Source organism: Gossypium hirsutum, chromosome A10, assembly GCF_007990345.1.
Source record: "Gossypium hirsutum isolate 1008001.06 chromosome A10, Gossypium_hirsutum_v2.1, whole genome shotgun sequence".
Taxonomy (NCBI): domain Eukaryota; kingdom Viridiplantae; phylum Streptophyta; class Magnoliopsida; order Malvales; family Malvaceae; genus Gossypium; species Gossypium hirsutum.
In genome coordinates this window covers 78,473,019-78,486,305 of record NC_053433.1, presented here as the reverse complement: position 1 = coordinate 78,486,305, position 13,287 = coordinate 78,473,019, and the positions used below count along the sequence as shown (strand labels likewise).

At 28.5% G+C, this 13,287-nt stretch overlaps 1 protein-coding gene across 1 annotated transcript; it reads left to right on the top strand.

Annotated features, from left to right (window-relative positions):
* Positions 1 to 9,422: 9,422 nt before the first annotated feature.
* Positions 9,423 to 13,117, top strand: LOC107896937 (serine/threonine-protein kinase-like protein ACR4). The gene has a single exon (XM_016822252.2). The coding sequence runs from the start codon at positions 10,073 to 10,075 to the stop codon at positions 12,803 to 12,805; it is 2,733 nt and encodes a 910-aa protein (XP_016677741.1). The 5' UTR covers positions 9,423 to 10,072; the 3' UTR covers positions 12,806 to 13,117.
* Positions 13,118 to 13,287: the final 170 nt, after the last annotated feature.

Here is a 13,287-nt window from a genome sequence, read left to right as displayed (position 1 = left end):
ACTAAAAGAAAAAAAAACTAAAATATAAACCTAAAAATTAATTTGGGGCTAAATTGATTTAAGTATGGTAGAAAAAGGCTTGATTGAGTTTTGCTGATAAAAAATGATGATGAAATCAAAAGCAAAGAGAGAGAGAGAGGGGTGATAGAAAGATTGGTCCCCTTTATGAGAAGTTTGGGGGAGTATTTAAGGGAATACTTATGTGTCGCGTATCCTTCTATTTTGAGTGAATGCTTGTTGGTAATGTGACTTGTTGTGATGGGGTTGTAGGATATGTTAATTGCGAGTAATAGTAATATTATTAGAATAAGTAATTGAGCTTTGTGCAAGCTTGATCTTATGTGGAATATAAAAATTGATGGAGGGCGAAATTTGGTAAGGTCTTAATTTCCGTTTTTAATATGTGTAACATCTGTCCTCCATTGTCGAAGAGAAAATAATAAATGATTTTTCTTGAGACAAAAAAGTATTGATGAAATCTTATAAGCGAAATTTATGGAAAAATATATGTTTCATTTTGCAAAATTGGAAAAAAATGTATGCAAAATTTAGCTTTAGAGGGAAAGTAGAAATGTAAGGGATGTTGTGTGTAATAATGTAGCATGTGTATTGCATAAAAAATGATGGTGTTAATAGAGGTGTAAGAAACGAGCTATTTGTAATAATGTAAAGCGAGTAAGCAATCTAAATATAAAGGTTTGGTAGAGGGTTGAGGAAGCAAATAGTATGTAAGAAAGTTAGAGAAGTTGAAAAAGTGAAATATGTGTGCGCTTAAAAAAACAAAACATGTCTAAAAGGCTAAGGCTCGAATGATTAAAAAGAAAAAAAAAGGGTGTTGGAGGCCAAGTTGGGTGTGTAAGAGTTTAGCCATGGAAGGCAATGGTCCCTGTGTTTCATGGGGGATAGAGGGAGGTTAGAGTTGACACTGTTGATTTGTACGACTTGATGATGACACAAAGCCATCAAACATGACAAGACACATCTATATAAATATGTTAATTAACATTCTAACATTATGACATCAATTTTGAATTTAGTTTTTCCTTCCAAATTTAATTACCTTTTTAGTGTTTATTAATTTTCAAATTTTTAAATGAGGGAAAACTGGAATGTTTCTGAGTTGCGTGGAAAGGAGCTGGGGTGGGGTAGGGTGGCAGCAAAGCTGGTTTCGTTTGTAAAAAAGGTTGCCATTCCTTTCAAGCTAAGTGTCATAATTTCCCAACGACTCTAACTATTCACATAATTTATAACCTTTTTCTATTTTTATTTTTTCTTTATTCCAATTTTTAATCCTTTTTGGGGATTTTTTTTATAATTATTTATTTGGAATTTATTATATTTTTTAATTTCAATGCAAATTTTAAAATTTTGCAATTCTATCAGTTTTTGAATTTTTAATAATTTCTTTCAAATTTGGAGACTTTTAATGATTTTTTTGGGTTGTTAGATTTTTTTGAATTTTTTAATATATTTTTTTTCAATTTTTTTTAAATTTCTAAAATTGAACAAATTGTTGAATCCATTAATAAAAAAATTAATGGGACTGATTATCTTTATATATAGGTATGGATTTGGAAAATTGAGAATATCTTTTATTTTTCGTCATATTACAACATTAGCATTTAAAAATAATTATAATATTTAATTTAGAATTATTAGTTAAAAAATTGATGTAAAATAGAAGTTGTGATAGTTATATTTTAAAAAAATTATAATTTAATAGAAGTTACTATAATTATATATTTAAAAATAATTATAATTTAATTTATAATTATTAGTAAAAAAATTGTGATACTTATAATTTAAATTGCAATCATCAATTTTATGTAAAATTTATTGATTTAAAATTAAAATATTACTTTAATAGAACTCTAACTATATTAATTATCACTTAATTAATATTAGAATCATATATCAATTACAAATAAAATTTAGTATTTCTTTATATTTAAATTATTATGTTTTCATTAACAAAAAGTAAAAGGAAATAATTATATTATTTTAGTTTTAAATTGTAAATTTTAATTATTTTATATAATATTAAGTAACTTTGTATTTATATATACAAAATTTTGTAAATAATATATTTATACAATCTAGTCTAATATATTTATTATTAATTATTATGGTCAATATATTGATTATTAAGAAAATAAATTAAAAAAATAGATAGTGAAGAGTTTAATTTACAATATAGTTTGTACGAATTAAAAAATAATAATTTTATTAATTACATTACTTCAGTTTTAAATAGTAAATTTTATTAGCATTATGTTTGAATTATCAAAATAATTTATATATTTTAATTATGTATATTAGTTATTATTTTAAATAATACTTTTTATATTAATTACATAAGCAAATTTATTTTGTACATTGAATATAGTACAAATGCTCTAATTATGATTTGGAATTTTTTCTTATTATATTTGAATTGTCAAATAATATAATATATTTTAATTATAATAAAAAATTCAAATAATGAATTAAAAACTAATTAAAAATATATTATTTAGAAAGTTAATTAAAAATTGAACTAAACAATACAATTAGTTTTAAAAACTAGTATAAAAATAATGGAAACTAATTTATCTAATTTCAAAATTAATATAATCTAAGCATATTTACATCATTTTTTTTATGAATTTTGGAATTTTATTTTGGTACCTTAAGGGCATGTACTCAAACAGCAAAGAAGGGCATGATGACATGAGATGAGATGAGAGTATTGTTGGTACTAGTATCCAAAAAGGAGGAGATAAGGAAGAGATGGTGGTGGATATTAGTGGGGTTTGATTCATCTGTAACAGGTGGAGACTCGGAAGAATTGAGGGAGGAGAAGGAGAAGGAGAAGGAGGAAGAGATAAGAGAGGATGAGGTTGGAGAAGGCCAAACTTGTGAAAGTCTTAAGTGAGGACAGGGGAGAAGGTCCTTAATACCTCGTGTGTTGGAGAATATATAGGGGAAGGTCCCCTTGTTTGGCACTGACAATATAGATGGTGGTCTACTCGTGTGGTCCGTCAAGTGACAAGTCCTTTACATGCCAGTTGTTGTCAAGAATAATATTGTGGTCCTGCTCTGACATTCCTCTTGCTGAGGTAATATGAGATTCTTATGTCCTAATAGTCCTTTAGTGGTCCCCGTAAGCAATCTGTAATGGGTGGCCAAAAGTGGGTGGCTTGTTGGAGGCCAAAATCGAATGGCTTCCTCGTGCATAGCGTGAGGCATGTGGGTGGTTTGTCATTCATTATTAGCCAAAAGGCCACCATTGATGGTATAAGATGGAGGGATATCTACGAATGTTTTTTAAGTTACTTATCATACTGTCACGTGTCCAAGTTGAAATAAGGGTATAACAAATATATAAAATTTCCATACAACAAGCTTGACCTAAATATAAAAATTTTAAAAACTATATATTAACCGTTTACTTAAAACTAACAAGTAGCCTTTTTGGCATATTTAATTTTTTAAATTATTTTATTGCTTTTTTTTCCTGGAATAAGCAATATATCTATTTATTTATATTTATTTTAAGTGTTTTATTGAATTGGTATCACAGATCAATTCGATATTAATTTAATTATAAAATTATTAAAATATCTTTTCATATACAAATCTAATATATATATATATATATAATAGCAGGGTTTTAGCCAAACAATGTAACTTCAATTACCTGAATAAGTTTAGTGAGCGATAATTGGTAACATTTGATTGGTGGACATCATTTCAATTTATTAACATATATTAACTTAATCATATCATGCATGGTTATTTTATTAATTTACAAATTAAATTGTTATTAAATAATTTTTAATCTTTATAAAATATATTAATGTAATATTGATTAATTTTAATATAAAAGAACAATGCATAATATAATTAGTAACAATAAATATTTTAAAAGAAATCCAATTCACCAACTTAAGTTTATCATATTTATTCTTATATATTTAAATAAATATTAGAATAGAAATGCATTTGCAAAAGTGGTAATCAGTGTTATAATAACATAATTATATGTTACCAAACTTTTCCTACATTAAATCATAACCAAATTAACATTGTTTTCAAAACAATTTTATGTAAATTATTTCTAAACACAAAATTAATATGTTTTTAAATAATTAATTTTTAAAAATTACTATAACACCATTAAATAAAAATATCTTAACTTAAATAATTAAAAATATCCTAATTTCTAAATTATTGGTGGCACTGAGTGTAAACTATGGAGGCGGTTTGATTTATGTAGCCAAATAGATGTGTTTCGGTAAAATTATTTTTTGAACTATTTCATTATATGTTTTGATCATATCTGTTATTTTTAACACAATGTTAGCTCTTCTCTAACTTATAAATAAAAGGATAATATGCTTCAACGCACTCGAACCCATGTTCTACTGCATTAACAATTATACTCATATCAATTGATCAACACTTATTATTTAAAAATATGTGGTATATGTAAAGCAATTGAAATTAAGTATAGTGAGCCAAATATATATATATTATTTATCTTATTTTCAAATAATTTCTAAATTATAATAGAAAATTGTTGAAATTGATGCATGTGTTTGCTTTATTTTTTTCAAATAAAAGGTTGTATAATATTATATATATATGTGTTAAGTAATTGATTAATAATTTTTGAATATATTTTATAAACTCTTTTAGAATGCACAATTTACTTCTTTTAATGTGCAAAATGAAGAAATGAAAGCATAATTATAAAAAAAAAAGAAAATTAAAAAGTTAAATAAACAATCAAATCCAATTAATTGATGTAAAATATATAAAATTTGGGCAGTATGAATTACATAATTAATTGCATCAAATTGGTTTTAAAAAATATTATAATGGTAGTTCCAATTTTAGATTTTAGAATTTAGAAATTCCCTTAGGTTCACTTGTTTATAAATGAGGTTGGTTTTAACTATCATATCACCCCTCCACGTCGTCGTTTATTCTAAATAATGTTAGTGGTTAGTTGGATGGTATTACCCCTCTTCAACTCACTTTCCATTTTGTGACATTTTTTTTTATTTATTTCTTTGGTAATGATACGCGCTTGTGTGGCAATAATTTACTTTTAGCTAGCTTTGTTTGGATGGTACATATTAATTTATCAAACTAGTTATATTATCTTATAATTATAAAAAGATTCTAATTCCTTGATACAGTGTAATTATAACGTAATTCCTTATGTCATGTTTAGTAGTATAAATTGTATTTATATTTTTCAAAAATTATTATTATTATAAAAAAATATTAGTATGATAACAATAATTTCTAAACAAGTAATTAAAATTAAAACCAAATCATTATATGTTTTATGTTAGTCTAAAAAAATAGTTGATAATACGATTACTAATAAAAATAACAAGAAAAATAAACATCATATGCAATTTTCTTTAATTGTTTTAGTGCTTCAGTATTTAACATATGCTCTTTATTATCATCTATTGATCCTTAATCGAGTTCATCATCATCTAAAGTTGAATCTGCATCATTAAGATTGTCAAGATCTTCTTCTTTTAAGAACTCTTTGAAGTATGAACCATCTCAATTTTACCTATGATTGAAGTTATGAAATATGCAACATACTAATATGACCCAACTTTATTTTTTTTACACTATACTAAGGTGATGTTAATATAGGAAATATTTTTTTAGAACAACAAGTGTCTACTCAACCACACTTTTTGAAGCATTAAATGTCTCAAATTAAAGAGTTTGTGAGCTGTTTTATAGTGCTTGTGCATGACACCATTTCTCAAATAGTATCGCACCCCACTATATGTTGGAAGAAGATCTTTTATATTTGCATAATTAACATCAACCTTAAAATATTTGGATTCCCAATCCAAATAATCTATAGCTTTAATTATAAAATCTTTATAAACTTAATTTGAAAAAAAAATTATGTTAGGTTATATCCTATTTTATAGCATGCAAATTAAGTCAAAATAATATAAAATTTATATAAAAAAAAGTTTTATAACTTGTCCAGTAACTTTTATAACATTTCTTATAAAAACTATAATTTTTTACCATATTTTCAAAAAGTTATTTTTTATAAATAAGTTATAATAAAAACATTTATAATATTTTTTTATAAATACATATATTATATTTATAATGTATATTATGGGCACATAAATAAATCATGTTCACACTTCTTTGTCATAAATTTTTATAAATAAATATATTATAGCACTTTTATAACATATAAATTATTATTTTTATAATAAGTTGGTTATAACTTAAAAAAAATTAGATTTAAATAATATAATTTTTTATAACTTTATAAAATACTTAAATTATTTTGGGTGAGTATTGGGTATATTGGTTTGTATTTTTTTTATTTCGCAAGTAGCCTTAAAAAATTGACATGTCTTTTTTTTTTTAAATATATACTTTTAAATATTTTACTATACCTCTACAAGATACTTGATAACCCCTTAATCACAAAAACTCCACAGTATACTAAATATTTTCTCAATTATTTTTATAATATAATTTTTTAGGATTTATAATATAAGAAATTTTTTGTCATAATCACCCCAAATGCTCATACATATTTATGTTTATACTATAAATTTTATAATTTATAGAAAAATAGTTTTTTAAAATTAGATTTAGGTGTGATCACCAACATAATTGTTCTAATTCTCACCCTTCCTTTTAAAATTAAAAAGTGTAGTTCGTGTGCTCCAGTTACTTTGAATTCAATGGGGCTCATAAATTACAATGATTACTCAAACATGTCACGTTTATATAATTACAAGTAATTATACCCAAATTCAATTACTAAATCATTTTCTAAGCACTAACTTATAATTACAATATTCATGCATTTTCTAAATATATTTCATATAGATGAATTACTAACATAAAACAAAAATCACTTTTTGAAATTTGAATTTGATAATCATTTTTACATTCCATATTCAACTTTTTTTTGGGTCTAAATAGGTTTTAAATTTGACAATTGTTCTTATATTAGGGTTTAAATTTTTTTTGTCCAAATTATTCCTTGATATTTGCTTGAAAGCCCTAAAATTTAGGTTTTAATGTGGAAACTATTGTTAAGTTCAAGCTTGGACAAAAAAAGTTCAAACCCTAATATGGAAACAATTATCAAGTTCAAAACTTAAATTGAATAAAAAATTTAGACATAATATGAGAATAACTGTCATATTCAAGCCTAAAGTAATGATTTAGCGAAATAATATTGTTTTTGAAAAGTTTACTTTATAACCATACTTACGTTACTAAACCGTTTAAAAAGATTTCACGAATGAGTAAATATAAATTACTAACGTGAAATATATGATTTATCTTATGCAAATTTCATTAATTTAATAAAAGATCCAGTTATGAGTTTTTATTTATTTATTTATTTATTTTATTGGTGCATGTTGTTAATTTATCTGTTAAATTATTCAAATATGTCATTTTTTAATTGATTAAATATATTGGTTTTTTGAAAATTTAGAGAAATAGATTAATTTTGAAGGGAGAGTGTGAAAGTATGTCCAGTTCGGCGTGTTTTCCTTTATGATATATTTTTGACTTTTTTTTTTAAATATAATCAGTTTCTTTTGTTAGATGATTAAATATTAGTAGTTTTGTCATTCAGTCCTGGATTTGATTCCTCTCCACTCACATTTATATTTTTTATTTCATATTTTTAAGCTTTTTATTATTTTTAATTAATATTTTTAGCATATTAGCTCCCTTGGTCAAATGGTCAAGTAATAATGATTTTATTTTTGAGTCTTAGGTTTAATTCCACTTCTTCTGAACACATTTGTGATTTTTATTTCAAATTTTTTTAATTTTTAATTAATAAATTATTATTTTCAAAAAAAATTAATTCATGTTTTTAATTAATAACTCTTTTATTTATAAAATCAAATAATTATTATAAACATAATTATTTTTAGTAAATATAATTTTTATATGTGTAATATTTATTTTTCAATCTATATTATGAGTGCAGTAAATTTTAATATTATATATTTTAATATGTGCATTTAAAGTATTTCGCATATAAACACAATGATATTTGAACTAATTAATTAAAATATTTCACATATAACAATATTTGAAATATCATAACCACAATGTAGATAAAAAAACAATGATATTTGAAATATTTTACATATAAAAATAATAATTATATTTGAAATAATTATTTCATTTTATAATATTAAAAATCACCATATCCACAATATACGTGGAGAAAATAAATATTTGACATATAAATATTATAAAGAAAAATATATCAAAAAAATTAGTTGATGTTTATATTATATATAAAGGAGTTATTAATTTCAAATATTTTTAAAATAATGATATATGTAAAAAAATATTTTTATTATATAATTACATATTTATTATTTGATTTTACGAATAAAAGAGATATTGATTAAAAAGATGAATTAAAATAAAAAAATTAAAACAATATATTTATTAATTAAAAAAGAAGAAGCTTGAAACAACATGAAATAAAAATTATAAATGTGTTCGGAAGAGGAGGAATTGAACCTGAGAATTATTATTATTTGACTAAGGGAGTTAATATGTTAAAAATGTTAAAAAATGTTAATTAAAAATAATAAAAAGCTTAAAAAAACATGAAATAGAAAATAAGAATGTGAATAAGAGAAGAATTGAATTTGAGAGTTAAAGATAAAACCACTAATATTTAATCGTTTGACCAAAAAAACTGATTACATTTAAAAAAAAATACCTCTTACAGGGAAAGCGCGTCCAGTTGGGTGTGCTTCCCTGTCACCCGTATAAAAAATACGCCCAGTTATACATACTTTCACACACCCTTTTAAAATTAATCTATTCTCCTAATTTTTTTTAAAACGTATATTTAAATAATTTAGCCTAATTTATCATTACACAATAATTAATTGTAATGGTTAATTACAACAGTTATATGAGATATTGAAAGAATAGATATGGAGTTTTTAAAATGAATTAAGTTGGAATTTGAATAATATAAATTATAAATGAATAATTTATGTACGATCTTAAATACCAATAATAATAATAATAAATAGTCAACATTTTATTTACTTATTTAACTTTTCATGCCTGTGATATTAATAACAGGAGTAATTTATTTTATTTTAAAAATGTCATTTAATCCAATTTAACGGAACGATTTAGTGTTATCAGATGATTTTTTTTTTAAAGAATTATCAAATGGATTAAATTTAGAGTAGAGGGACTAGTTTTTAGGACTAAATTTTAAAAGCGCAAAGAGTCTAGGGACTAAGAAGATAATTAGAAAAAAGAATGGAAATAGGTGGAGAAGTAAGTGAGAGTAATCGAGAGAGAAGTGAGCAGGCATGAAAAAGATAAAATGGCATTAACTTCTCATTTATTGCATTCACCAACATTTGCCTATATTCAGAAGCAGCAGTTTGATCCACATTTATTGTTCTTGTTTCTTTCTCTTTCTCACTAACATTCTTGGCTGCAAAAACTACACCAACCTTCATCACCTTCCACTCTTCACTTATCAAATTCTTTTTTCATTTACACTCTCTATGATGGAACTACATGCATAGCTAAATATATGAGCTGGTATCCAGGGTTTTGCCTGCCAGATATGTTGTTCACTAACATCTTCATTGCTTCTTCAAGCTGTTTGTGGCTCCAAATGTCGTAAGCTGAAAGCTTTTTTTGATCCCAAGTTGCACAAATGGAGAAATGGTAAGTTTTCTATGACATTTTATGCTATTGAAAAGAACAGTGAAAGTGGTGTGGTTTTCTATGCTACAAGACTTGCATAAGGAGTATTTTGATCTGGGTTTTAGGTAAGGAGCTTCTGATATTTGGTTTTGGTCTCATTTCTCAACTCCTGGAAAAATTCATATTTACACTTCATCCTGCAAATGGTGAAATATGAGGCTGTAATCTTTACTGATTTATCATATGCATTCTGGGTTTAAAAGAAAAGCATGCTACTTCAAAGCCTATGTAGTGTTGATGTGGGAGGTGGATTCCATTAGCTTTGGATAGTTAGTTTCCATCTTCTGCTATGGGGCTTATCAGCTTACTGATTAGAGATTCCTCTGTCTGGGTCTCACTTGGGGCTTTGTTAAATTTGTGGTGGGTAGTTTCAGGTTTAGGCTCAATGTCCAGCATTGCCATTTCTTATGGTGAGAATGGACCTGTATTTTGTGGTTTAAAACCTGATGGCTCACATCTTGTGACCTGCTATGGGTCAAATGCTGCAGTCATCTACGGGACCCCTTCTCATTTCCCATTTGTGGGTCTAACTGCTGGTGATGGCTTTGTTTGTGGGCTGTTGATGGATTCCAATCAACCTTATTGTTGGGGAAGCAGTGGCTATATCGAAATGGGAGTTCCTCAACCGATGATCAAGGGAGCTGAGTACGTAGAAATCAGTGCAGGCGATTACCATTTATGTGGTTTGAGAAAGCCTTTAACTGGAAAGCATAGAAATTATGCTTTGGTTGATTGTTGGGGTTATAATATGACCAAGAACTATATGTTTGATGGGCAGATTGAATCACTCTCAGCAGGCTCAGAGTTTAACTGCGGATTGTTTTCTCAGAACATGACTGTTTTGTGTTGGGGTGATGAGACTAGTAGCCGTGTCATTAGCTTAATTCCTAGAGAAATGAGGTTTCAAAAGGTTGCAGCTGGTGGTTATCATGTTTGTGGGATTTCGGAAGGGCTGAATTCTAGAGTCTTTTGCTGGGGAAGGAGCTTGAACCTCGAAGAAGAACTATCCGTGCCGGTTGCATATTCTCGTCAAGGAAATGTTGATTTGCCACCAAAAGATCCGATGCTTAGAGTTGTTGGAGGAAAGTTCCATGCTTGTGGAATCAAGAGCTATGACCACCAAGTGGTTTGCTGGGGTTTCATTCTCAAACCAAGTACCCCAGCTCCCAAAGGTGTTAAAGTCTATGTGATTGCAGCTGGAAATTACTTCACTTGTGGTGTTATAGCCGAAAAATCCTTTCTCCCGGTTTGTTGGGGCGTTGGGTTCCCGACCTCACTCCCTACCGCTGTCTCACCTGGACTTTGCAAAGACACTCCTTGTGCACCGGGTTCCTACGAAGTTAGTCCAGAGAATGCACCTTGCAAGTCTCCTAACTTACATATTTGTATGCCCTGCAGCATTGGTTGCCCCGCTGAAATGTACCAAAAATCGGGATGTACTTTGAAGTCAGATCGAGTTTGTGATTACAATTGTTCTAGTTGTAACTCAGTGGAATGCATCTCAAACTGTTCTTCGAATTCTGAAGCTACTAATGGAAGTAAGAATGAAAGGTTTTGGTCACTGCAATTGCCGATCATCGTCGCGGAGATTGCTTTTGCTGTGTTACTGCTGATCATCGTGTCCTTAACTGCAGTTTTATATGTCCGATACAGGTTGCAGTACTGTCGCTGCAAAGCAAAAGAGTCGAAGTCCAAGAAAGCTAATGAGATTGCTTCTTACCGAAAAGAAAACGTAAAAGTGCGTCCTGACTTAGACGAGCTTAAGATCAGGAGAGCTCAGATGTTCAATTATGAAGAACTTGAGAGGGCCACTGGTGGATTCAAAGAAGAATCTGTTGTTGGAAAAGGAAGTTTCTCATGTGTTTATAAAGGGGTATTGAAAAATGGGACCGTTGTTGCAGTTAAAAAGGCCATAATGTCTTCGGATAAACAGAAGAATTCAAAAGAGTTCCACACAGAGTTGGATCTATTGTCAAGATTGAACCATGCCCATCTTTTGAATCTGCTTGGATATTGTGAAGAAGGCGGAGAACGGCTTCTTGTTTATGAGTTTATGGCTCATGGATCTTTGCATCAGCATCTTCATGGAAAGAACAAAGCCTTGAAAGAGCAATTAGATTGGGTCCGAAGGGTCACCATTGCCGTCCAAGCTGCTCGGGGAATTGAATACTTGCATGGTTACGCTTGCCCGCCAGTGATTCATAGGGACATCAAATCCTCAAACATTCTCATAGATGAAGAACACAATGCTCGAGTGGCTGACTTCGGTCTCTCTTTACTAGGACCTGCAGATAGTAGCTGTCCATTAGCCGAGCTACCTGCTGGAACACTCGGTTATCTTGATCCAGAATACTACAGGCTTCACTACCTCACAACAAAATCCGATGTCTACAGCTTCGGCGTATTACTATTGGAAATTTTAAGCGGACGAAAAGCCATTGATATGCAATACGAAGAAGGGAATATAGTGGAGTGGGCAGTTCCATTGATTAAATCAGGAGACATATCTGCAGTCCTAGACCCAGTTTTGAAACCTCCAGCAGACATCGAAGCTTTGAAAAGGATTGCAAATGTGGCTTCCAAATGTGTGAGAATGAGAGGAAAAGAGAGACCATCAATGGATAAAGTGACCACCGCCTTAGAGCGAGCTCTAGCACAGTTGATGGGCAGTCCATGTAGCGAACAACCAATTTTGCCAACGGAGGTGATCTTGGGAAGTAACAGAATGCACAAGAAGTCCTCTCAAAGGTCTTCGAATCGGTCGGTCTCGGAAACTGAAGTTGCGGAAGAAGTTGAGGATCAAAGGTTTGAGTTTAGAGCTCCTTCGTGGATTACATTCCCGAGTGTAACTTCATCTCAAAGGCGGAAATCATCGGTATCGGAAGCGGATGTGGAGGGAAAGAACATAGAAGGAAGAAACATGGGCAATGTAGGGTACGGTGGGGATGGTTTGAGAAGCTTGGAAGAAGAGATAGGCCCTGCATCTCCTCAACAAAGCTTGTTCTTACAACACAATTTCTAAATGATCCCAACCAAATATTCTCTCAGTTTGTTCAAGGAAAAGGAACTGTAAAAATGGAGAATGGATGTAATTTTCAGAATTTTTATAGTACTACATCCCATTTGCATCTTGCAGCTATGACACCAGAACTTTAGTCGCCCTGTCACGGTTGTGTTACCGGAATTTCAGTTGCCCTGTCGCAAGCTTGGACCGTCAGCTGTTTCGATTTGTTGTCTTTATATTGTTAATTTGAATTCTTTCTTGTGACTATTGTACTGATTGTAACTTCTTTAATCCGTCTCTTTTAATGCTAATGGATGAAATTCATGTTTACTGTTTGAGTTGTTTGAATTACAAGCAAGAATTAAAATCAACTAATGATGGATGTTATTTTAATTTCATAAAATACAATTTATTCCATTTAATAGTTAATCCTCGAAAATATTTATGTTGTTGCAATGATGATCTTAAGTGCTAAATAACTCCATTAATATAAACAATTA